General features: G+C 35.8%; 3 protein-coding genes across 3 annotated transcripts; 2 read left to right on the forward strand and 1 right to left on the reverse strand.

Annotated features, from left to right (window-relative positions):
• Positions 1–1,021: 1,021 nt before the first annotated feature.
• Positions 1,022–1,921, reverse strand: LOC104237643 (uncharacterized). Its single transcript, XM_009791824.2, has one exon. It carries the CDS (start codon positions 1,919–1,921, stop codon positions 1,022–1,024), a length of 900 nt encoding a protein of 299 aa, XP_009790126.2.
• A 6,961-nt stretch (positions 1,922–8,882) lies between these two features.
• LOC138890266 (uncharacterized) lies at positions 8,883–9,716 on the forward strand. The gene has a single exon (XM_070173638.1). It carries the CDS (start codon positions 8,883–8,885, stop codon positions 9,714–9,716), a length of 834 nt encoding a protein of 277 aa, XP_070029739.1.
• Positions 9,717–9,743: 27 nt separating this feature from the next.
• LOC104237645 (uncharacterized) lies at positions 9,744–10,799 on the forward strand. Its single transcript, XM_009791826.2, has 2 exons — positions 9,744–9,815; positions 10,149–10,799. Exons 1-2 carry the CDS (start codon positions 9,744–9,746, stop codon positions 10,797–10,799), a joined length of 723 nt encoding a protein of 240 aa, XP_009790128.2.
• The last annotated feature ends 10,854 nt before the right edge of the window (positions 10,800–21,653 follow it).

Genomic DNA, 21,653 nt, shown 5'->3' on the forward strand with positions numbered 1-21,653 from the left:
GCATTGTTTTGGTGCGCGGCCGCGCTGGTTAACCTGAAACCCTAGCCCTCAGACTCAGCCACGCGGACCGCACAGAAAAGCATCGCGGCCACGCGGTTCCAGCGCGGACCGCGCGGAAATGACCGCGGCCGCACTAGTGTCTGCAACACCTGAACCTGCATTTTCTTAAGTCCAAGACCTCCCGGGCCCCATTCAAAACTAACCCGAGCCCTCGGGGCTCCAAACCAAACATGCACACAACCTTAAAAATATCTTACGGACTTACTCGTGCGATCAAATCGCCAAAATAACATCAGATACATAGGATCAAGCCTCAAACACATGATTTTCTTTCTTCAACTTTCATAACTCAAATTCTCCATTTTTTAGTCCGAAACACGTCATATGACGTCCGTTTTTAGACAAACTTTACAGATAGTGCTTAACACATATTTAAGACTTATACCGGGCATCGGAACCAAAATACGAGCCCGATACCTATATTTTCTAACTCCTTTTCATTTCAAATTTTCATATCAAATTTCAGAAAAACAATTTCTTTCAAAAATTCATTTCTCGGGCTTGGGACCTCAGAATTTGATTCCGGGCACACGCCCAAGTCCCATATTTTCTACGGACCCTCCGGGACCGTCGAATCACAGGTCCGGGTCCGTTTACCCAAAATGTTGACCGAAGTCAATATTATGCATATTAATATCAAAATTCATCAAATGTTTCACATAATTCACATATTCTAACATAAAAACTTTCCGGCTACGCGCCCGAACTGCGCATGCCAATCGAGGCAACTAAAAGTGAGGTTTTCAAGGCCTCGAAAGCGCGGAACAAGGAAGAACTACGGTGATGACCCTTCGGGTCGTCACAGGAACAGTGATGTATTTATGTTGTATGACTACTCCTAGAAAGGCTTATGACTTGTACTACCGGTTTTGGGAATTGTATTTTATTCAGAGTAATTTTATTTGAAGTTTGTAAATACCCATATTATTACAGTAAATGTTAGGCTTACCTAGTTTAGAGACTAGGTGCCATCACGACTTCTTTGGAGGGATTTTTGGGTTATGATATCTTCACTTGTTAATGAAGATCCTTCATTAGTGTCAGATATTTCTGGAGAAGAATTCAAAAGAATCTTACACAAAGTATCTTTGATATGATCATCTAAATCAAGTTCTTTGATTTTATCTTTGATCTTACAATCTTTTGCATAATGGCCTACTCTTCCACATTTATAACAGGCCTGAGGGTTTTTAGATTTAATAAAACCCTTTCTGGCTTTATGAAAAGCCTTCCTTCTTTGGGTCTTTTCGTGCCGTTTTTCCGGCAAACCCTTCTTATTCTTGAAATCCTTTTTATGGGATTTCTTTCTTTTGGATGGTATATCAATGGCGAATTGTTCACAGAAATCACCTAATTGTTGTATCTCAGTGAGAGGATGTTTCTTAATTTCTTGATTTAACTTGATCTCATTGCACAGAGCTAAACCTTCCTGAGTGCATACACTAAATAGTTTACCATATGAGTAATTATTATAATCGATACTCATCCCTGCGCCTCTAAAGACTTTTCTAATCCTTTCAGCAAATAAGGGAGGGAGTCCATCTATGAATTTGGACTTCCAATAAGTACTATTACTCTCTGGCAGTTCCATCACTCTGGACAAGAAAACATCTTTGTACCATCTAAAAGATGTGAGGGTTTTACACCTCAAATTCTGGAGCATTGTTCTAATGGTCTCACTATTATCAGACCATCTTCCAGAAAAATGTTCGATAATATTCATGACTAAAGAATAGACTGAGTTTTGAACAGTCTTTTCATCTTCAGTCTTGGTTGCATTCATTATTTGAAAGCGTTGCTCATTAGCAAGATAATTATCCCACCATCCTTTCAGCTGACCAGTAAATCCAGCAATAATCATTTCTGCTATTGATCTATTTGTATTTTTATTAACTTTATAGATAGTACTGTACATAAGCATTCTATGTACTGTTGTATATATTTGCCTTTCAGCAAGACCATCTATGTTCCATTCGTAGATATCTGACCCACTATAATCTTAGTGGTAGTGGTCATTGTCCTGTTCTTCTATTAGAACATCTTGAGGAGTTGGTCTAGGATAGTAAAACATTCTTTGGTAAGGTTTCCGAGCATACTTTTCAGAGATTTTATTAATCTCATCATCTACTTTCAGATTACTAGTAAATGCATGCTCTAAACTTAGAGGACTAACTCTAAATTCACCTAACTTCTTAACAAGAAGTTCTTCAATATTTTCTAGAAATTCTTGCTATTGTCAAACGTGTTATAAAATTTCAGTCTGATTTATATAATCAAAAATTTCTTATTAAGACTGATTGCCAAGCAGCAAAGTTTATCTTTAATAAACTTTAAATGCTTTAATATTTAGCATTAAATTACATGGTTATGATTATTTACATGGTACAAAAGTCAAATGTATCTGTTATAGGATTTATTACAAACCTCAGATGGCATTGTTAAAATCAGGTTCAATGAACCCGTACAAACTGATAATATCAGTTTATCATCTAGGTTGACTAGATCAAGTTCTTCATACATTTCTCCAATTGATTATGTGGTAGATTTTCCATCTAGAGCATCCACATCTCAAATTAAAGAAAGCAATAGAATAAATGATATTAGCATCAGCAATGATAATATCGTCAAGATTAATACAGATTTTGAACCAACTGCATCCAAAATGGATTTATCAAATGGGTTTAAAAATGATTGGAAACCAAATAGATTTTAGTCCGGGTTCACCAGCAAGAAAAATAATTTTAGAAGAATTTCTAAAACCCAGATGGGTTGTTTATAGAGAATGGTTTCATGAAAACATGATTCCTGAATTGGTACAATTTTTTAGACATGACTTTTATGCAGACATTAGCAAGAAAAATAAAATTATTGTTTTTGTTCCATGGTTTATGTCTAAGCATGTTTATAACTATATTTCTGTGTTAGAGAGAGATTACACGCTCACAAATAAAAATATTGTTAATTCTATTTTTTCACTCCAACAATCTTTTCATATAGGGGAAAAAGATAAAATTATTTACTGCATTGCTTTTTCAAAAATATTTGAAAATGATGTTGCTACTATAACTGCTAAGAATTTGAATACCATGCTTACTCAGAATAATTATACTAATATATATGTGAGTATTCTGGGTGAACAGGTAATTAAGATTCATGAGAAATTGGACAAGCTTATAGCTGAGGTCCAAAAAATCCAACAGAAGGATACTAAAGGTAAAGAGAAAATCGCTACTACAAGTATCCAACCACCTCCTGAGGTAAAAGGCTTTAAATTGAAAAGTCTAGATAACGTAAGTCTAGAAAATATTGAAGAACTTCTTGTTAAGAAGTTATGTGAATTTAGAGTTAGTCCTCTAAGTTTAGAGCATGCATCTACTAGTAATCTGAAAGTAGATGATGAGACTAATAAAATCTCTGAAAAGTATGGTGGAAAACCTTACCAAAGAATGTTTTACTATCCTAGACCAACCCCTCAAGATGTTCTAATAGAAGAACATGACAATGACCACTACCACCAAGATTATAGTGGGTCAGATATCTATGAATGGAACATAGATGGTCTTGCTGAAAGGCAAATATATACAACAGTACATAGAATGCTTATGTACAGTACTATCTGTAAAGTTAATAAAAATACAAATAAAGCAATATCAAAAATGATTATTGTTGGATTTACTGGTCAGCTGAAAGGATGGTGGGATAATTATCTCGCTAATGAGAAACACTTTCAAATAATGAATGCAACCAAGACTGAAGATGAAAAGACTGTTCAAAACTCAGTCTATTCTTTAGTCATGAATATTATCGAACATTTTTCTGGAAGATGGTTTGATAATAGTGAGACCATTAGAACAATGCTCCAGAATTTGAGGTGTAAAACCCTCACATCTTTTAGATGGTATAAAGATGTTTTCTTGTCCAGAGTGATGGAACTGCCAGAGAGTAATAGTACTCATTGGAAGTCCAAATTCATAGATGGACTCCCTCCCTTATTTTCTGAAAGGATTATAAAAGTCTTTAGAGGCACAAGGATGAGTATCGATTATAATAATTACTCATATGGTAAACTATTTAGTGTATGCACTCAGGAAGGTTTAGCTCTGTGCAATCAGATCAAGCTAGACCAACAAATTAAGAAACATCCTCTCACTGAGAGACAACAATTAGGTGAATTCTGTGAACAATTCGCCATTGATATACCATCCAAAAGAAAGAAATCCCATAAAATGGATTTCAAGAAGAAGAAGGGTTCGCCGGAAAAACGACACGAAAAGACCCAAAGAAGAAAGGCTTTTCATAAAGCCAGAAAGGGTTTTATTAAATCTAAAAACCCTCATGCCTGTTATAAATGTGGAAGAGTAGGTCATTATGCAAAATATTGCAAGATCAAAGATAAAATCAAAGAACTTGATTTAGATGATCATATCAAAGATTCTTTAAGTAAGATTCTTTTGAATTCTTCTCCAGAAATATCTGACACTGATGAAGGATCTTCATCAACAAGTGAAGACCTAAGGGTCCTTCATGAAGAAAGTTATACTTCATCTTCTGAAGAAGAGCAAGAGTCCTGTAATAAGGTCAATGCTCAAATCATTGTTGTAATACTGACGATGAACTTTTTAATATTTACTCCCAATTTATGGACTTAAAGATCAATGTCCTGTCTAATGACAATTTGATTGATTTACCACGGGTTATTAAAGACCCTGAATTAAGGTGTCACGACCCAAAATCTCACCTGTCGTGATGGCGCCTATCGTGGAACTACGCTAGCCTCAAATCGACATCTCAACACAGTAGAACTTTTAAATAAAGGCGGAAGAAATTAATATTAAAGAAATCCTTTTTTTAAAAAATAGAATATAACTCCAAAATTACTATACAATCCATCCCCAAAACCCGGTGTCACTGAGTGCACGAGCATCTAAATGATAACAACATCTGACTGATAAAACACTGTCTGAAAATATAGAACAATAGAATATGAAAGGAAAGGAGAGTCAAGGTCCGCGAACGCCATGTAGCTACCTCAATAGTCTCCTGAGTCTGACTCCTCAATCAGCAACCACCATGACTAGAAGTGTCTAGATCTGTACACGAGGTACAGGGGGTAATGTGAGTACACCAACTCAGTAAGTAACAGAAATAAATAAGGAACTGAGAAGTAGTGACGAGCTATGCAAATACAGTTATCTCAATAACTTTAAATAAGAATAGCCATACTTTCAATTTAACAGTTTAAGTCTCATCAGTACGTACTCAAATAACCCAGATATCAAATATTCCATAAATATGTACTACAAGGATAAATAGCAACTAAGTGCAGCAATTAACTGAAAACAAATATAGCCTCTCAAGGCAACAGTTACTCAGCTCATCTCATAACTTAAAAATCTCAATGGAAATAACAAAATCAAATCAGTAATTTAATTCAAAACATCTCGTAAAAAAAACTCCAGTTCTAATGAAAGTTGTTCAAAACATTTGTTTAACATTTTTAATAGAGGCTTAGTATAAAGATGAGTGAAGACATAAATTTCACAAAACAAGCCCCTCGGGCAAAGCATCACTCATATGTATGTATATATAGCCCCTCGGGCAAGCCTCTCAGTCCCTCATGACTCAACTCTCATCAATCAGCACTCACACTCAGCATGTACCTCATAATAACCGCTGTGACGTGCAGCCCGATCCATATATATATAGTTGATTGCGCTCACTGGGTGTGTGCAGACTCCGGAGGGGCTCCTTTAGCCCAAGCGCTATAAACTGCATGGACAACTCACGTGCTGCACGGACAACTAACGTGTTATAATAATATCTGGATCCGCGCGGGCAACTCACATGCTATAATATAATATCTGGATCCGCACGGACAACTCACGTGCTGCACGAACAACTCACGTGCTATAATAATATCTAGATCCGCACGGACAACTCACGTGCTATAATATAATATCTGGTCTGCACTGACAACTCACGTGCTGTAGTATCAATAACCTCACACTTAAGCCCTCAGCCTCACTCAGTCATCAATCTCTCCAGTCTCTTGGGCTCTCAGAAATCATTTAAATGGCCCAAACATAAGTAATATCATATATCAACAATGAACAGTAATAGACGGAGGCATAATAAGCAAGAGAAGTTATGACTGAGTACAAAACAACAATTAGCAACTAATTCAGCAAGTACACGACCTTGCAGGTCTCAACAGTGATCATATAATGCCTAAACATGATTTCTAACATGAAGTACAGTCAATTTCTATGAAAACAGATGGAACATGTATTAAACAGTAGGCCAATTAATTCCACAGTCTCGCAGGACGGACCAAGTCACAATCCCTACAGTTCATGCCTACACGCCCATCACCTAGCATGTGCGTCATCTCAAAAATAGTTATCCAATACAATGTCCGGGGTTTCATACCCTCAGGACCAGATTTATAACCGTTACTTACCTCAATTCGAGCAAAATCGTACTCCGCAATGCCTTTTCCTCTCAAATCGACCTTCGAACGCCTCAAATCTAGCCACAATAATTCGATTCAATCAATAAAAATTATAGGAATTAATTCCATATGAAATTCTACATTTTCCACTAAAAATCCGAAATTGCACTAAAAATTCGCCCGTGGGGCCCAATTCTCGAAACCCGGCAAAAATTACGGAATATGAACCCTCATCCAACCACGAGTCTAACCATACCAAAATTACTAAATTTCAATAATATTTCGGCCCTCAAATCCTCAAAGCTATCCGAGAGGGTTTTCAAACTCTTGCAACTAAATTCACAGATTTAATGCAAAAACTAGTAATAAATTCGGTTAATCTAACCAAAATTAAGTTAAGAACACTTACCCCGTTGTTTACTCTGAAAATCTCCCGAAAATAGCCTCTCCCCGAGCTCCAATTTGGTAAAAATGGAACTTAATATTCTGTCCAGAATTTCCGTGGTTACTATTCACGCGTTACTGTTCATGGGGACTGTTCACAGATACTGTACATGCTACCGTTCACGGCTAATGTACATGGTACTATTCACGGATACTGTTCACGCTACTGTTCACGGCTACTGTTCACGCAGGTGCGGTCACTATTCACACGTGCGAAAAATGCAGAAACTACCCAGAAAATTTCAGTAGCCTTTTTATTTCCGTTAACTTTTTCGAAATCCACCCGAGGCCTTCAGAACCTCGACAAAATGCATCAACCAGTCCTAAAACATCATACGAACTTAGTCGAAACCTCAAATCACATCAAATAATGCTAAAACCACAAATCACACCCAAGGACGAACCCACATGGGGTCAAGAGGGTTCATATGAACCCGCTTCGTCGAAAAATAATATTGTGTATACACGTATATTTTTCTGTCTTCAAAAACGTAATGGTATAAAACTTATTTTGAACCCGCTTCAAACAAGTGAATCGCCTAGCCTGATGGTAACGAGGGTTCAAATTTCCTATATGGTCCTAAGTTCGAAACTGGATAGTCACAATGGTGTCTATTTTTGGATTTTTTAATATACATCTCTTTTTCTACTCCGAAACGACGCCGTTTACAATTTTTAAAATATCCACCAATTCCCCAAATCAGAAAAATATATCCCAATTCCCCAAATTAGAACACAATCAGTTCTAATCCCAAGCCCTTCGATGCCTCTCTCTCCCTCTCTCTCAAGATTTGCTTCCATAGTCATCTCCTCCGTTAGCCCATGCCCAGAAGGTCGTCTCTCTCAAAGACAAAGGGCTTCATCTTAGTATCTATCAGGTTTCTCTTTGATTTTTAATCTTTTTTTTCTTTCAGTGACAAAGCCTAAGGAGGGCAGGTTTTTCAATTTTTTAAATGTATGTGCTTTCTTATCTCTGTGCTTGTGCATCACCAGTTGCTTTCTTATCTTTTTTTGATTGTTCTCTTCTCTGAATTGATATTATTAGGCATTATGTCTTCTAGAAATAGAAATACTAATATGCCATCTGAATTTATTTATTCTCAAGTCTTGTTTTCACTTTTGTTCAAGATTTTGGTTGAATCCTTTAATTAGATATTTTTAAAGGAATTCGAGACTACATTTTCGTAAGAATCTTTAGTAGTCTTTGAAAGTTGATTGATTTTGTGTCTTTCACTGTAATTATCTGAAAGGATTACAATTGTTAATTTTAGACTTTATTGAAATCCAATGAATTTCACTATCAATCAGAACACATCTTCTATACCAAACAACACCAAGAATCTGTTGGATCAGTTATTCTTGTTACCTGAATTTTGATGTTATGGTTGCTGGAATTTTGATTGTTATGGTTACTGACTTGCTTATGGTTGCTTGGTAATCCAGTTTGTGTTACAATGAACAGATTTTACCCTTCAGTATCTTCCAAGTTGCCATAACCAAGTTCATCCTCTCCAATTGCTACTCCCGTGGAACAAAATTTGAACCAATTAGAAGATCAACCTCAATCCTCTAAAAGACAAAGACAAGGAATAGATCTTGATTCTTTACCGACTAATCCAAAGGAGAGAATACCCATTAGAGATTATCATCCAAATGAGCGTGATGAGATGAGAAGAGAATATCTCCGAAGAGGTCCTTGCCAACCCCGACATCATAAGTTTCCTCAAAGAGATTTTTCGGGCTTAAAGTGTCGTTTCAATCCTAAATGGTTTGATGAATATCGTAATTGGTTGGAGTACAGTGTGATAGAAGATGCAGCTTATTGTTTGTGTTGTTACCTGTTTCAAGATGAAGACGTCCATCAAGGTGGAGGCGATATATTTTCAAGTTTAGGATTTAAGAGTTGGCAAAAAAGAAGAGATTCGATATGCATGTTGGCAAGTCAAGCAGTATTCATAATCATGCAAAAAAGAAATGTGAAGATCTATTAAAAAAAAGCAGTCAATTCAAACTTCATTTGATAGGCAATCCAGTCAAACTAAGCTTTCGCTTGAAGGCTTCAATTGAGGTTGTGAGACTCCTGTTGAATCAAGGATTGACATTTCGTGGACATCATGAAGATGAATCATCATTAAACAAGGGAAACTTTCTTGAGATTCTTTCATGGTATGCAGGGAGGTGCAATAAAATCCGTGATCTTGTGTTGAAAAAGGCTCCAAAGAATGATCAGTTGACCTCCCATAAAATTCAAAAAGACATTATTATTGCATGTAAAATTGAAACAGTTAAAGCAATTATGGATGATCTAAATGGAGACTTTTTTTCATTGCTAGTTGATGAATCATGTGATGTATCACGCAAAGAGCAATTAGCTATTGTCTTGCGATATGTTAATAGATGTGGATCTGTGGTGGAGCATTTTATTGGGATCATTCATGTTCGTAATACTAGAGCTTTATGTTTAAAGGAAGCAATTGTTGATTACATTGCTCAACATTCTTTGAGTTTATCTTATGTGCATGGACAATGCTATGATGGAGCAAGCAACATGCAAGGGGATTTTCGTGGCCTCAAAACTTTGATTCAACAAGAAAGTAAATCCGCTTATTCCATTCATTGTTTTGCACACCAACTTCAATTGACTCTTGTTGCGGTATCCAAAAAATATCTTGAAGTGGGAGAACTTGTATTGTTGGTTTCTAATATATTGAATATAGTGGGAGGTTCTTTTAAACGTATGGATGATCTTCGAGAATCTTAAGCAGAAAAAGTTCAAGAACCATTAGACATGGGTGAACTTGAAACTGGTAGGGGTTTGAATCAAGAACTTGGTCTTGCAAGAGCTGCCGATACTCGTTGGGTTCGCACTACAAATATTTTAAGAACTTTATTTCTATGTTTGGATCAATTATTGATGTTCTTGATACTATCGTTGTTGATGCCCGGACTTTAGAAGAAAGAGCTAAGGCAAAGGGATATCTTAGCACTTGTCAAACGTTTGAGGTTGCTTTCATGTTGCACCTAATAAGAGATGTTTTGGGATCACAAATGAGCTTAATTATCCTTACAAAAAAAGGAGCAAGGTATTGCAAATGCTATTCTACTTGTTGAAGTGGCAAAGAAACGGTTGCAAAAGCTAAGAGAAGAAGAATGAGGTTTACTTGTTGATAAGGTGTCTGCATTTTGTGTCAAGTATAATATTTCGATACCAAACTTTGATGACTTCTATGTTAACTCTGGAAGATCTCGATGTAAAGTTGCTGATCATACTATTTTACATCACTATCGTGTTGATATATTTTTTATGATTATTGATTGGCAAGTTCAAGAACTCAATGCTCGTTTTAATGAGGTGACAACGAACTTGCTTGTTGGAGTAGCTTGCTTAAATCCAGTTGATTCGTTTTCCAGTTTTGACATAAACAAGATATTGATGATGGTTGAATTGTATCCTGACGATTTTGATGAGAATATAATGGTTACGCTCAAGAATCAACTTGAAACTTATATTGTTGATGTTCGTGATGTTGATGAAAGGTTCTCAAATCTACAAGGACTTGTTGATCTTTCTGAAACACTAGTTAAGACAAAGAAGCATTTGAATTATCCATTTGTGTTTCGCCTTGTAAAATTTGCTTTGCTTCTACCAGTTGCCATTGCTACAGTTGAAAGAACTTTTTCGGCGATGAAGTTGATAAAAAGTGAATTGCGAAACCGAATGAATGACGAATTCATGAGCGGTTGTTTGGTACCTTATGTAGAAAGAAAAATATTTAACGCCATTTTTGATGAGACTATTATGAATACGTTTCAGGACATGAAAACTCGTAGAGGACAGTTGTAATAATATATTCGATTAATATATAGTTTTTGTTGACCTCTTTGTATATTTATTTCTTTGAATTTTGAACCCGCTTGATAAAAATCCTGGGTCCGCCACTGATCACACCCCACTTCAAGCCTAATGAAACTAGGAACGTCCAACGTTTATATTCGATGCAAAAACCTATCAAATCAAATTCGATTGACTTTAAATTTTGCACACAAGTCATAAATGACATAACGAAACTATAAAAATTTTCAGAACTAGATTTTGAACCCGATATCAAAAAGTTAAATCTCCGGTCAAACTTAAGAAATCTTTAGCCTTAGATTTCTAGATTCCATTAAATGGCGATAATTTGATCTAGGGACCTCTGAATTCGATTTCGGGCATATGATCAAGTCCCAAATCACGATACGGAACTACCGGAATTGTCAAAACTTTTATCCGGGTTGGTTTGCTTAAAATGTTGACCGAAGTCAACTCAATTGAGTTTTAAAGCTCTAGTTCACTATATAATCCATTTTTCATATAAAAACCTTCCGGAAAATTATACGGACTGCGCACGCAAGTCGAGGAATTATTGATACTACTTTTCAAGGTTTTAAAATACCGAGATGATTATTTAATTTAAAGATGACATTATGTGTCATCACATTCTCCACATCTAAAACAAATGTTCGTCCTCGAGGTTACCAAATTGATGATTTTACTTTTACACAACTATTCGCGGTTGATCCCACATTACCGCATTCAACATAAGTCTGACAATACTATTTCAATCGAGATTATTTATTTTATTCATATTTGTAAACTTTAAGACCAAATTTCTTACACTCCAATCATTTCCAGAAAAGTCCGATTTTCTCATCAACACACGATATTAGTCTCGACTGGCTATAGCAACATGTCCACAACCCAGCAAAGAACCACAAGGTATATATCAATAACACTAACCTCCGCATTACAAGCATGACATTATCACAATGATATCTTGACATAAAATGCATCATATGTATGATCATAACTACATCTCTGGTCTTAATAGTTGTTCATAATAGATTACAACATCGCCAATTAACCTCGTGTTAACAAAATATGGTTTTAAACCTCCATTTTACTAACAACAAGGCATGAAGATCTCATAATTACTTACCCGAATTAATGAGTAACAATTTACATCCTCGGGCACTCACCTTGTAGTTTAAAACTCAATAATTACAATACAAACCTGGCAATTATGCAAAAAGATATTCATACAAGAATTGTTTTTTTTTTTGCAGATAAGTCTAATAGGCATGACTCCCTATAAGTACTATAGTGCAAATTTTAATTTCACAAAGGGAGCATTTAAACACATAAATTTTTTTTCACCACAAGGACCTCGTCCTTATATAACATCTACTGCAGCTTGTAGCCCGATTTATATATTTCACATTATATAAAACACGAGGATCTCGTCCTCAACTCTGTACCACAAGTAATATGCACATCGTGCCAAATTGGAACATTCCATTTTCTTCTTTGGAATAATTTTCTGTTTAACAAAATCACAACACATAATGATAGACATAGCTATCTCCATCGAATCTCCCAAAAGGAGTATTCATATAAGTAGATTTCAGAATTACGAAGTTCACTCATAAGTGGAGCACAATAGGAGGACTTGCCTCGATACTCAGAACCGAATCAAGTTAAGAAAATTATTACTTTATAATAATTCGAGACCGTACTTGTAACGACACCATCTGGTGTTGCGACCTCAACCATACCATGGAAAATATATCAACAGGCTGGGTCTCCACCTCCAGGAGTCTCACCTCCACCTCTAACATCCTGACCCCTACCTCTGGCTGGTCATTTAAGTGGAGTAGTAACTGCAATGGGGCACGTAGCCTGAGTGCTTTGATAAAATATGTTTCTCCCAAGTCTAGGACAATTTTCCCATGATGTATGTAGTACTATCACATTCATAACAATCCCTTTGAGGGTTCAGCTGCTCATACTGAGTCTATGCTAGATAACTGGAATAACCATTATACAAAGCTCGTATCGATAGTGCATTAAAAGAACTTACTGGAGCACCCTGAGTAATCAGATATATTGACTGGGCTGGCCGGCTACCCGAGCCCCTGTCATAATGATTTGTAATTGTAGAGTAGAATCCGTTGAATCCTTTAAAACCTCGAGACCTCTTGGTCTTTCTTTTTTTTCCTCATCCAGAACACATTCTAACATTTTAGCAATTTCTACCACTATCCGAAATGAAGCATCAACCTGTAGCTTCCCGGATTTTACTAAATTTCAAGATCATAATTGAGTCCTTTAATGAGTCTGTAGACTCGCTCTCTAGCTTAGGAACCAAAGTAGGAGTATGACGGCTAACTTATTGAACCTGATGACATATTCTGACACTGTCATGGTGACCTAACACAACCGTTCAGACCACATATACCACATATTACAGAGAATTTGGGAGACAACTTCTTTAAAAACATTTCTAAGAACTGAGTTGAGTAGGTGGTGTTGCATTGGCTAGTCTGCCCTCTTCATAGGCTTGCCACAAACACCGACGGCTAATTTCTTTTTTTTTCTATGTTGACTCAACACTGCTGAGCTAATATATTTATTCGTATACTCTTCGATTCTTATTTGGGTAACTCTTTCCCCTAATTATGCACAACGATCACAAAAATATAGCTCCATCAAGATAAATCTTGGCACGAACTACATAGTCTAGAAGATCGTCAACCACTGTACTTCCTTTGAAGCATTCAAAATCTGCAACCTTGACTTCCACACTGGGCAGACCTTCTATAAATTTATAGTTGTTTTTCTAACTCCTTTGATATTGAAGTATTGGATAATTAAAGAGGTAGACATACCGTAAGTCCCAACCTTATCCCCTGCATGTCTCAGGCCTTAATTATGCGTAAATTATTAGGGAGCCTTACATATATATATTTCAGGTCAAAACTGATATGACACATGACTATTTGATCTATTCATTGATAGTGGACATCCCTATTTTGCACGAAGTCATGGGTCACAACGTCCAATAATCCATAATACTAACCTTTTAACTCATATAAATCAACCAGACGTCAAGGTTCGTTGCACCCCTGCATGATTCATTGGGTGATCTTCTCAATACGTCCGCATCTTCAGACGGAACTATAACGGGTCTAGTAAATACCTAATCTTTCCATCACCTCTTAACGGAAGCCGTCATTTGTAGCACAGTAAAATTAACCCTTATTTCTTTCAACTATTCCCATATTCTGCAATACTTCATGGCAGCGGTTCAGAAAATCCTGTGGTTCCTCAAAAGGTGTACCATTGAAATGGACTAGAAATAGCTAGGTAAACTTATCCAATCTCAGCAAAGCCTCAAAAGACAAGGTAGGTCTGTCATTGTCCCATGCCGCAATAACTGGTTGAGCTGCCCCAACTGGATGAGATTAAGCTAAATCCTTCATAAGCTAATGCAACACAACCCATCTTATTCCTCAAACCATTTGCAAATCTTGCATTCACCTTCGTAACAGTAAAGCCCATTCTCATAAGTAATCCAAACTCAAATTGCAACACGTATATTTCACTGGTAAAAGAGGACTTCTAACCAACAATATAAGGATCATACAAACTTCAGAACATCCCGTAGGAGATAATCCACTTGCTTAGCCTCAAACTCGTATCTCTCTATACTTTTCCATAATAATAACTATTACACAATCACTTAACCCCCCTCTGAGTTTGAACTCATAACACAACATGAAAATTTACTCCGCTCAACAACTAAACTACATGAGAGGTCCTTCAATACACCCATAGCTCGAAGCCATATGCCAACTCAAGACAGAAGTCAAACACCCAATAATCCTTGATACATCCTCAGCAAACTCTTCCCGTCACATTCAAAAAATTTGAACACATCTCGCAATTAAATCATACTCACCCCTAGTCATCCAGTCACAAATCCCACTAGTAAGGACACAAATGGACATATAAGTCCCAAATGCATGTGCTCACATAATCAAAATCTCAGTACTCAAGTCATAGATAAAACCTGGCCTCAAGTCCTCCAGATTGGCCCAATATCACATGCAGAAATCACATATCGCACCTTATCCAGGGAATCACAAACTGTCGATACACAACAGATACTGAGCGCTCATGTGCACACACTAATCGTGGAAGGAATTCAAGGAATTACGCTTCAAGTTTAATCAATGTCGCACGATAAGAATTCAAGAATGTGGAATTTACTAAAGGGTTCTACAGCCTCTCGAAGATAAGTACAGACGTCTCCGTACCGATCCGCAAGACTCTACTAAACTTGCTCAAGACTCGTGAGACCTATGTAACCTAGTGCTCTGATACCAACTTGTCACGACCCAAAATCTCACCTGTCGTGATGGAGCCTATTGTTGAACTACGCAAGCCTCAACTCGACATCTCAACATAGTAGAACTTTTAAATAAAGGCGGAAGCAATTAATATTAAAGAAATCCTTTTTAAAAAAAAAGAATATAACTCCAAAATTACTATACAATCCATCCCCAAAACCCGGTGTCACTGAGTGCATGAACATCTAAATGATAACAAATCTGACTGATAAAACACTGTTTGAAAATATAGAACAGTAGAATATGAAAGGAAAGGAGAGTCAAGGTTAACGAACGCCATGCAGCTGCCTCAATAGTCTCCTGAGTCTGACTCCTCAATCAGCAACCACCGTGACCAGAAGTGTCTAGATCTGTACACGAGGTACAGGGGATAACGTGAGTACACCAACTCAGTAAGTAACATAAATAAATAAGGAACTGAGAAGTAGTGACGAGCTATGCAAATACAGTTATCTCAATAACTTTCAATAAGAATAACTATACTTTCAATTTAACAGTTTAAGTCTCATCAGTGCATACTCAAATAACCCAAATATCAAATATTCCATAAATATGTACTACAAGGATAAATAGCAACTAAGTGCAGCAATTAACTGAAAACAAATATAGCCTCTCAAGGCAACAGTTAATCAGCTCATCTCATAACTTAAAAATCTCAATGGAAATAATAAAACCAAATCAGTAATTTAATTCAAAACATCTCGTAAAAAAAACTCCAGTTCCAATGAAAGTTGTTCAAAACATTTGTTTAACATTTTTAATAGAGGCTCAATATAAAGATGAGTGAAGACATAAATTTCACAAAACAAGCCCCTCGGGCAAAGCATCACTCGTATGTATGTATATATAGCCCCTCGGGCAAGCCTCTCAGTCCCTCATGACTCAACTCTCATCAATCAGCACTCACACTCAGCAGGTACCTCATAATAACTGCTGCGGCGTGCAACCCGATCCATATATATATAGTCGACTGCGCTCACTGGGGGTGTGCAGACTTCAGAGGGGCTCCTTCAGCCCAAGCGCTATAAACTGCACGGACGACTCACGTGCTGCACGGACAACTCACGTGCTATAATAATATCTGGATCTGCATGGTCAACTCACGTGCTGCACGAACAACTCACGTGCTATAATAATATCTGGATCCGCACGGACAACTCACGTGCTTCACGGACAACTCACGTGCTATAATATAATATCTGGATCCGTATGGACAACTCACGTGCTGCACGGATAACTCACGTGCTATAAAAATATCTAGATCTACACGGACAACTCACGTGTTATAATATAATATCTGGTCCGCACTGACAACTCACGTGATGTAGTATCAATAACCTCACACTTAAGCCCTCGACCTCACTCAGTCATCAATCTCTCCAGTCTCTTGGGCTCTCAGAAATCATTTAAACGGCCCAAACATAAGTAATATCATATATCAACAATGATGGGTCCTTCAATAATTCAGACTTTACTTTTTCCTTTGTCGTTTTTCTCCGAAAATTCTTCGGCATTTTCCTTTAGCTTTGTAAGGAAATCTTCAATTTCTTCAATATTGATTTCTGTGTCCGAGAGGCTCTGAGCTTCACCTGCTACACATACTTCGTCATTTGAAGTGCTTCCAATGGAGGCCATAGAGATATCATCTCTAATTGTCGTTTCAAAATTTCTTGCTAGATCCTTTTTTATTTCTTCAAAATACGAGGCAAGGATCTCTTTCTTTGATATAGCCCCTTTCTTCATTTGGAGCTTCTTTGTGATTATTTCAAAAGGACTTAATTTTTCCTCTGCAACCTGTGTTCTGTCTAATTTGACATAGGCCTCTATTTTAGCCTGTATTTGTTGGATTAACTCTTCACCATATAAATTCCCTTGCTAATTAAACTAGAGTAATTTTGTCCAAAACTTATGATAAAAGATTCTATTTAAACAAGGAAGTCCTTCACTGGTATAACCAACTTGTACATCCCATTTCATTATCCACAGGATAGAAAATTCTATGAAAAAGTACATGGCAACAATGCCCTCATAAAAGATATTATCTTTTTGTAATGAAATAATTTTGGAAGATATATCTACCCATTGAGAATATAATCTTTTAAATAGGCTTGGAAGTATTTCTAAAGATGGACCGTATAACTTCCACCATTTGAAGAACCAATTTGGGATTTGCTGTCCAAACATATTAGGACAGAGTTTAATAAACCAAAAATATTTCCTATTAGGATTTTCATAAAGGAAAGTTTTATTAAAACTTTCGACATAGTCCCAATAATTAAATTTGACCAAATTTTTTTGGTCTGGATGTGTATATTCATGATCCTTGAGGGTACTGATACCCCATTCATCAGAAGGTATAACCTTTTTAAGAATGATTTTCGAAAAACTATAAGTTTTTCTGGTATTAGCAGGATAAAAGTGTTGAATTTCAGCGGATCCTGTTGTTGAGAGTATAATCTCATAGTGCATCTTGTATTTATAAGCAGGAGTAGCGTACGACGCTGTATAAAAATACCTGGCCATTATTTGCCAAGGGTTATCCTTCCATTTAAGGTCGGATTGTTCCAAAAGAATTATTAACTCTTTTGTTTCTTTTTGAGTATAAAACTCAAAATTTTCATTACTATCCTCTGATATAACTGATGAATAGGTTGTTACATTAGATGATGTACCTTCATCTTTCTTGGATTGTATAAAATCCATGAATTCCTTGTATAATGGATGTTCGGTATTACCTTGTGTCAGATTAGTGGCTATTAGCCTTTGATTTCAAATTTGGGCGAGAGTATTACTCTCTCTATTATTAGTAGATGCCCTTCCTTTTCCTCGTTGCCGAGGAGGTCTGTATCCAGGCCATAATCTGTAGAGACAAATGGAGAACTATTAGTTCAAATATTCTCTTGTAAGAAAATCAGGAAGGGTATTATCAGACCCTTTTTTGTATATAATTTCAAAATCAAAAGGGGCTAATAAAGCTTGCCACCTTGCAAACATTTGTTTATAAACATCATGTTTAAAATCTTTATTAAAGATAAACTTTGCTGCTTGGCAATCATTCTTAATAAGAAATTTGATTATATAAATCAGTCTGAAATTTCATAACACATTTGACAATAGCAAGAATTTCTTTAGCTACAATCGCATAATTTTTCTGGGAGTTATTCCATTTACCAGAATAAAACTGAACAAGGTATTCTTGTTTATCTACTGGAGAACATTGTTTTAGTATCCCGTCATAACCAATATCAGAGGCATCAGTTTCCTCAACCTTTGCCCAGGTGGGATTGGCGAGAGTTAAACAGGGAAGGTTATTAACCTTTTGTTTAATTCTCCTGACTGCTTCAGTGTGACTGTCAGTCCAAGCTTTGGGGTTCTTCTTTAGTCTTTCATAAAAAAAGAGCAGTATCTTTAGCAAGGTCCTTTATAAAAGGAGAAATATAATTTAAACTTCCTAGAAATCTTTGAAGCTGGGTTTTATCAGTAATTATATCAGGGAACTTAGAAGCAAATTCAATACTTCTACTTATAGGAATAATCCTACCCTTCTCAATGTTATGACCCAGAAATCTAACAGAAGTTTGGAAAATCATCATTTTTGGTTTTGATATAACCAATCCATTCTGGATGATAATCTTTTAAATAAATCTAAATGTTTGAAATGAGATTTTATATTTTTTGAAAATACTAGAATATCATCAATATAAACAATTATGAAGTCTGTATAAGGAAGGAAAATATCATTCATAATTTTTTGAAATTCAGATGGAGCATTTTTCAAACCAAAGGGCATAATTCCATTCATATTGACCCATTGACACATTAAAAGCAGTTTTATATCTATCAGATTCAGATATCTGAATTTGCCAATATCTTGATTTTAAATCAAATTTGAAAAATATGATGGCATCATGTAATCTATCTAATAAATCCTTTTTATTAGGGATGGAGTATCTAATCCATTTTAACACCTTATTAAGGGGTTTGTAATTAATGACTAATCTAGGAATTCCTCGTTCCTCTTCAGCATGCTTATTAACATAGAAAGCAGTACAAGACCATTTGGACTTTGAGGGTCTGATTAAACCCTTCTGCTGTAAGGAATCAATTTCCTTTTACATAACTCCAAATAATCGGAGTTCATTTGACAAGGTCGAGCCTTGGTAGGAATATTATCCTCAGAGAAGTCTTCTTCATAAGGAAGACTTATAATATGCTTCTTTCTACTCCAAAATTGATTCGCATGGTCACCACAAATAGAAGTAAAAAATTGGTTTTTGAGAAAATTGATTTTTTCTACTAACTTAGGATTTTTTAAATCCTGTTCAATTGTAATGGAACAAATTTTATTTTTCAAAAATTCAATTTGATTGACTTTTGAAGAAATATTATTAGAAATAATCTCATTCAAAAATCTTTGGACGGGCTCAGTTATAAACTCAAATGTGATACTTTTACCATTGTAAGTACCAGTAAAACTTTTTGTATCCCAATATAAAAAAGGCATTAATTTAATAAAAAAAGGAACACCAAGTATTACCTCCCTATCAATATCTTTTACTAAAACAAAGCTTTCAGGGATACAGGTGTCCTGTTGGGAAATATAAACCCTAGGTAATTTATATGAAATAACCATTGCACCATCACTAGCATTTTTTAAACGGTGAATTGTTTTATGGAAATATCTGGAGGGTATAACTCCTTTACACAACTTAAATCTGCTTCACTATCAAATAAAGCGACAAACTCTTTTTTGAAATTGTAGTCAATTAAAAGAATTATTTTTATTAAAAACTTTTTGGTGATAAAATATTGTATTTTTTCTAGAAATTCATCTTCAGGAAAATCCATTACTGTCAGTAAAGTATTAACAGCTTTTTCTTCTGAAGAACTAGCAATATTATCTATCTCAGTAATCTTAATACTGGGATCTGTATTAATCACCCTAGAATTTTCTAATTTGAAAATTCTTTCATCTAAAGCTACATTTGAAACTTTTAATTCCGAGATTTCTTTCTTAAGATAACTTATCTCAGTACTTAAATCTTGGACAGTAGCAAACCTTTCAGGCTGAGACTTATTTTTCACCATTTTTCTGATTTCAGACATGGTGTAAGGTCCTTTTTGAGATGGAATTTCTTCCACCTCTGTTCCTACTTCTGGACTCGTAGGAATTTTATATATTAGTTGGGACCTTAATTCATGGTCTTTAATAACTCTTAGTAGATCAATCAAATTGTCATTAGACAGGACATTGATCTTTAAGTCCCTAAATTGGGAGTAAATATTAAAAAGTTCATCGTCGGTATTACAACAATGATTTGAGCATTGACCCTTATTACAGGACTCTTGCTCTTCTTCAGAAGATGAAGTATAACTTTCTTCAAGAAGGACCCTTAGGTCTTCACTTGTTAATGAAGATCCTTCATCAGTGCCAGATATTTCTGGAGAAGAATTCAAAAGAATCTTACATAAAGAATCTTTGATATGATCATCTAAATCAAGTTCTTTGATTTTATCTTTGATCTTGCAATCTTTTGCATAATGTCTTACTCTTCCACATTTATAACAGGCCTGAGGGTTTTTAGATTTAATAAAACCCTTTCTGGCTTTATGAAAAGCCTTCCTTCTTTGGGTCTTTTCGTGCCATTTTTCCGGCGAACCCTTCTTGTTCTTGAAATCCTTTTTATGATATTTCTTTCTTTTGGATGGTATATCAATGGCGAATTGTTCACAGAATTCACCTAATTGTTGTCTCTCAGTGAGACGATGTTTCTTAGCTTGTTGGTTTAGCTTGATCTCATTGCACAGAGCTAAACCTTCCTGAGTGCATACACTAAATAGTTTACCATATGAGTAATTATTATAATCGATACTCATCCCTGTGCCTCTAAGGACTTTTCTAATCCTTTCAGCAAATAAGGGAGGGATTCCATCTATGAATTTGAACTTCCAATGAGTACTATTACTCTCTGGCAGTTCCATCACTCTGGACAAGAAAACATCTTTATACCATCTAAAAGATGTGAGGGTTTTACACCTCAAATTCTGGAGCATTGTTCTACTGGTCTCACTATTATCAGACCACCTTCCAGAAAAATGTTCGATAATATTCATGACTAAAGAACAGACTAAGTTTTGAACAGTCTTTTCATCTTCAGTCTTGGTTGCATTCATTATTTGAAAGTGTTGCTCATTAGTGAGATAATTATCTCACCATACTTTCAGCTGACCAGTAAATCCAGCAATAATCATTTTTGCTATTGCTCTATCTGTATTTTTATTAACTTTATAGATAGTACTGTACATAATCATTCTATGTACTGTTGTATATATTTGCCTTTCAGCAAGACCATCTATGTTCCATTCATAGATATCTGACCCACTATAACCTTGGTGGTAGTGGTCATTGTCCTGTTCTTCTATTAGAACATCTTGAGGGGTTGGTCTAGGATAGTAAAACATGCTT

Source organism: Nicotiana sylvestris, chromosome 4 (assembly GCF_000393655.2).
Source record: "Nicotiana sylvestris chromosome 4, ASM39365v2, whole genome shotgun sequence".
NCBI lineage: Eukaryota > Viridiplantae > Streptophyta > Magnoliopsida > Solanales > Solanaceae > Nicotiana > Nicotiana sylvestris.

What these genes read in the sequence shown, in the direction of transcription:
- LOC104237643 (XM_009791824.2), bottom strand. Translation starts at nt 1,921, where the DNA reads ATGATTATTGCTGGATTTACTGGTCAGCTGAAAGGATGGTGGGATAAT.
- LOC104237645 (XM_009791826.2), top strand. Translation starts at nt 9,744, where the DNA reads ATGGGTGAACTTGAAACTGGTAGGGGTTTGAATCAAGAACTTGGTCTT. An exon ending in GAGCTGCCGATACTCGTTGG is followed by an intron (nt 9,816 to 10,148) that starts GTTCGCACTACA and finishes TTTTGTGTCAAG; the next exon opens with TATAATATTTCGATACCAAA.
- LOC138890266 (XM_070173638.1), top strand. Translation starts at nt 8,883, where the DNA reads ATGCATGTTGGCAAGTCAAGCAGTATTCATAATCATGCAAAAAAGAAA.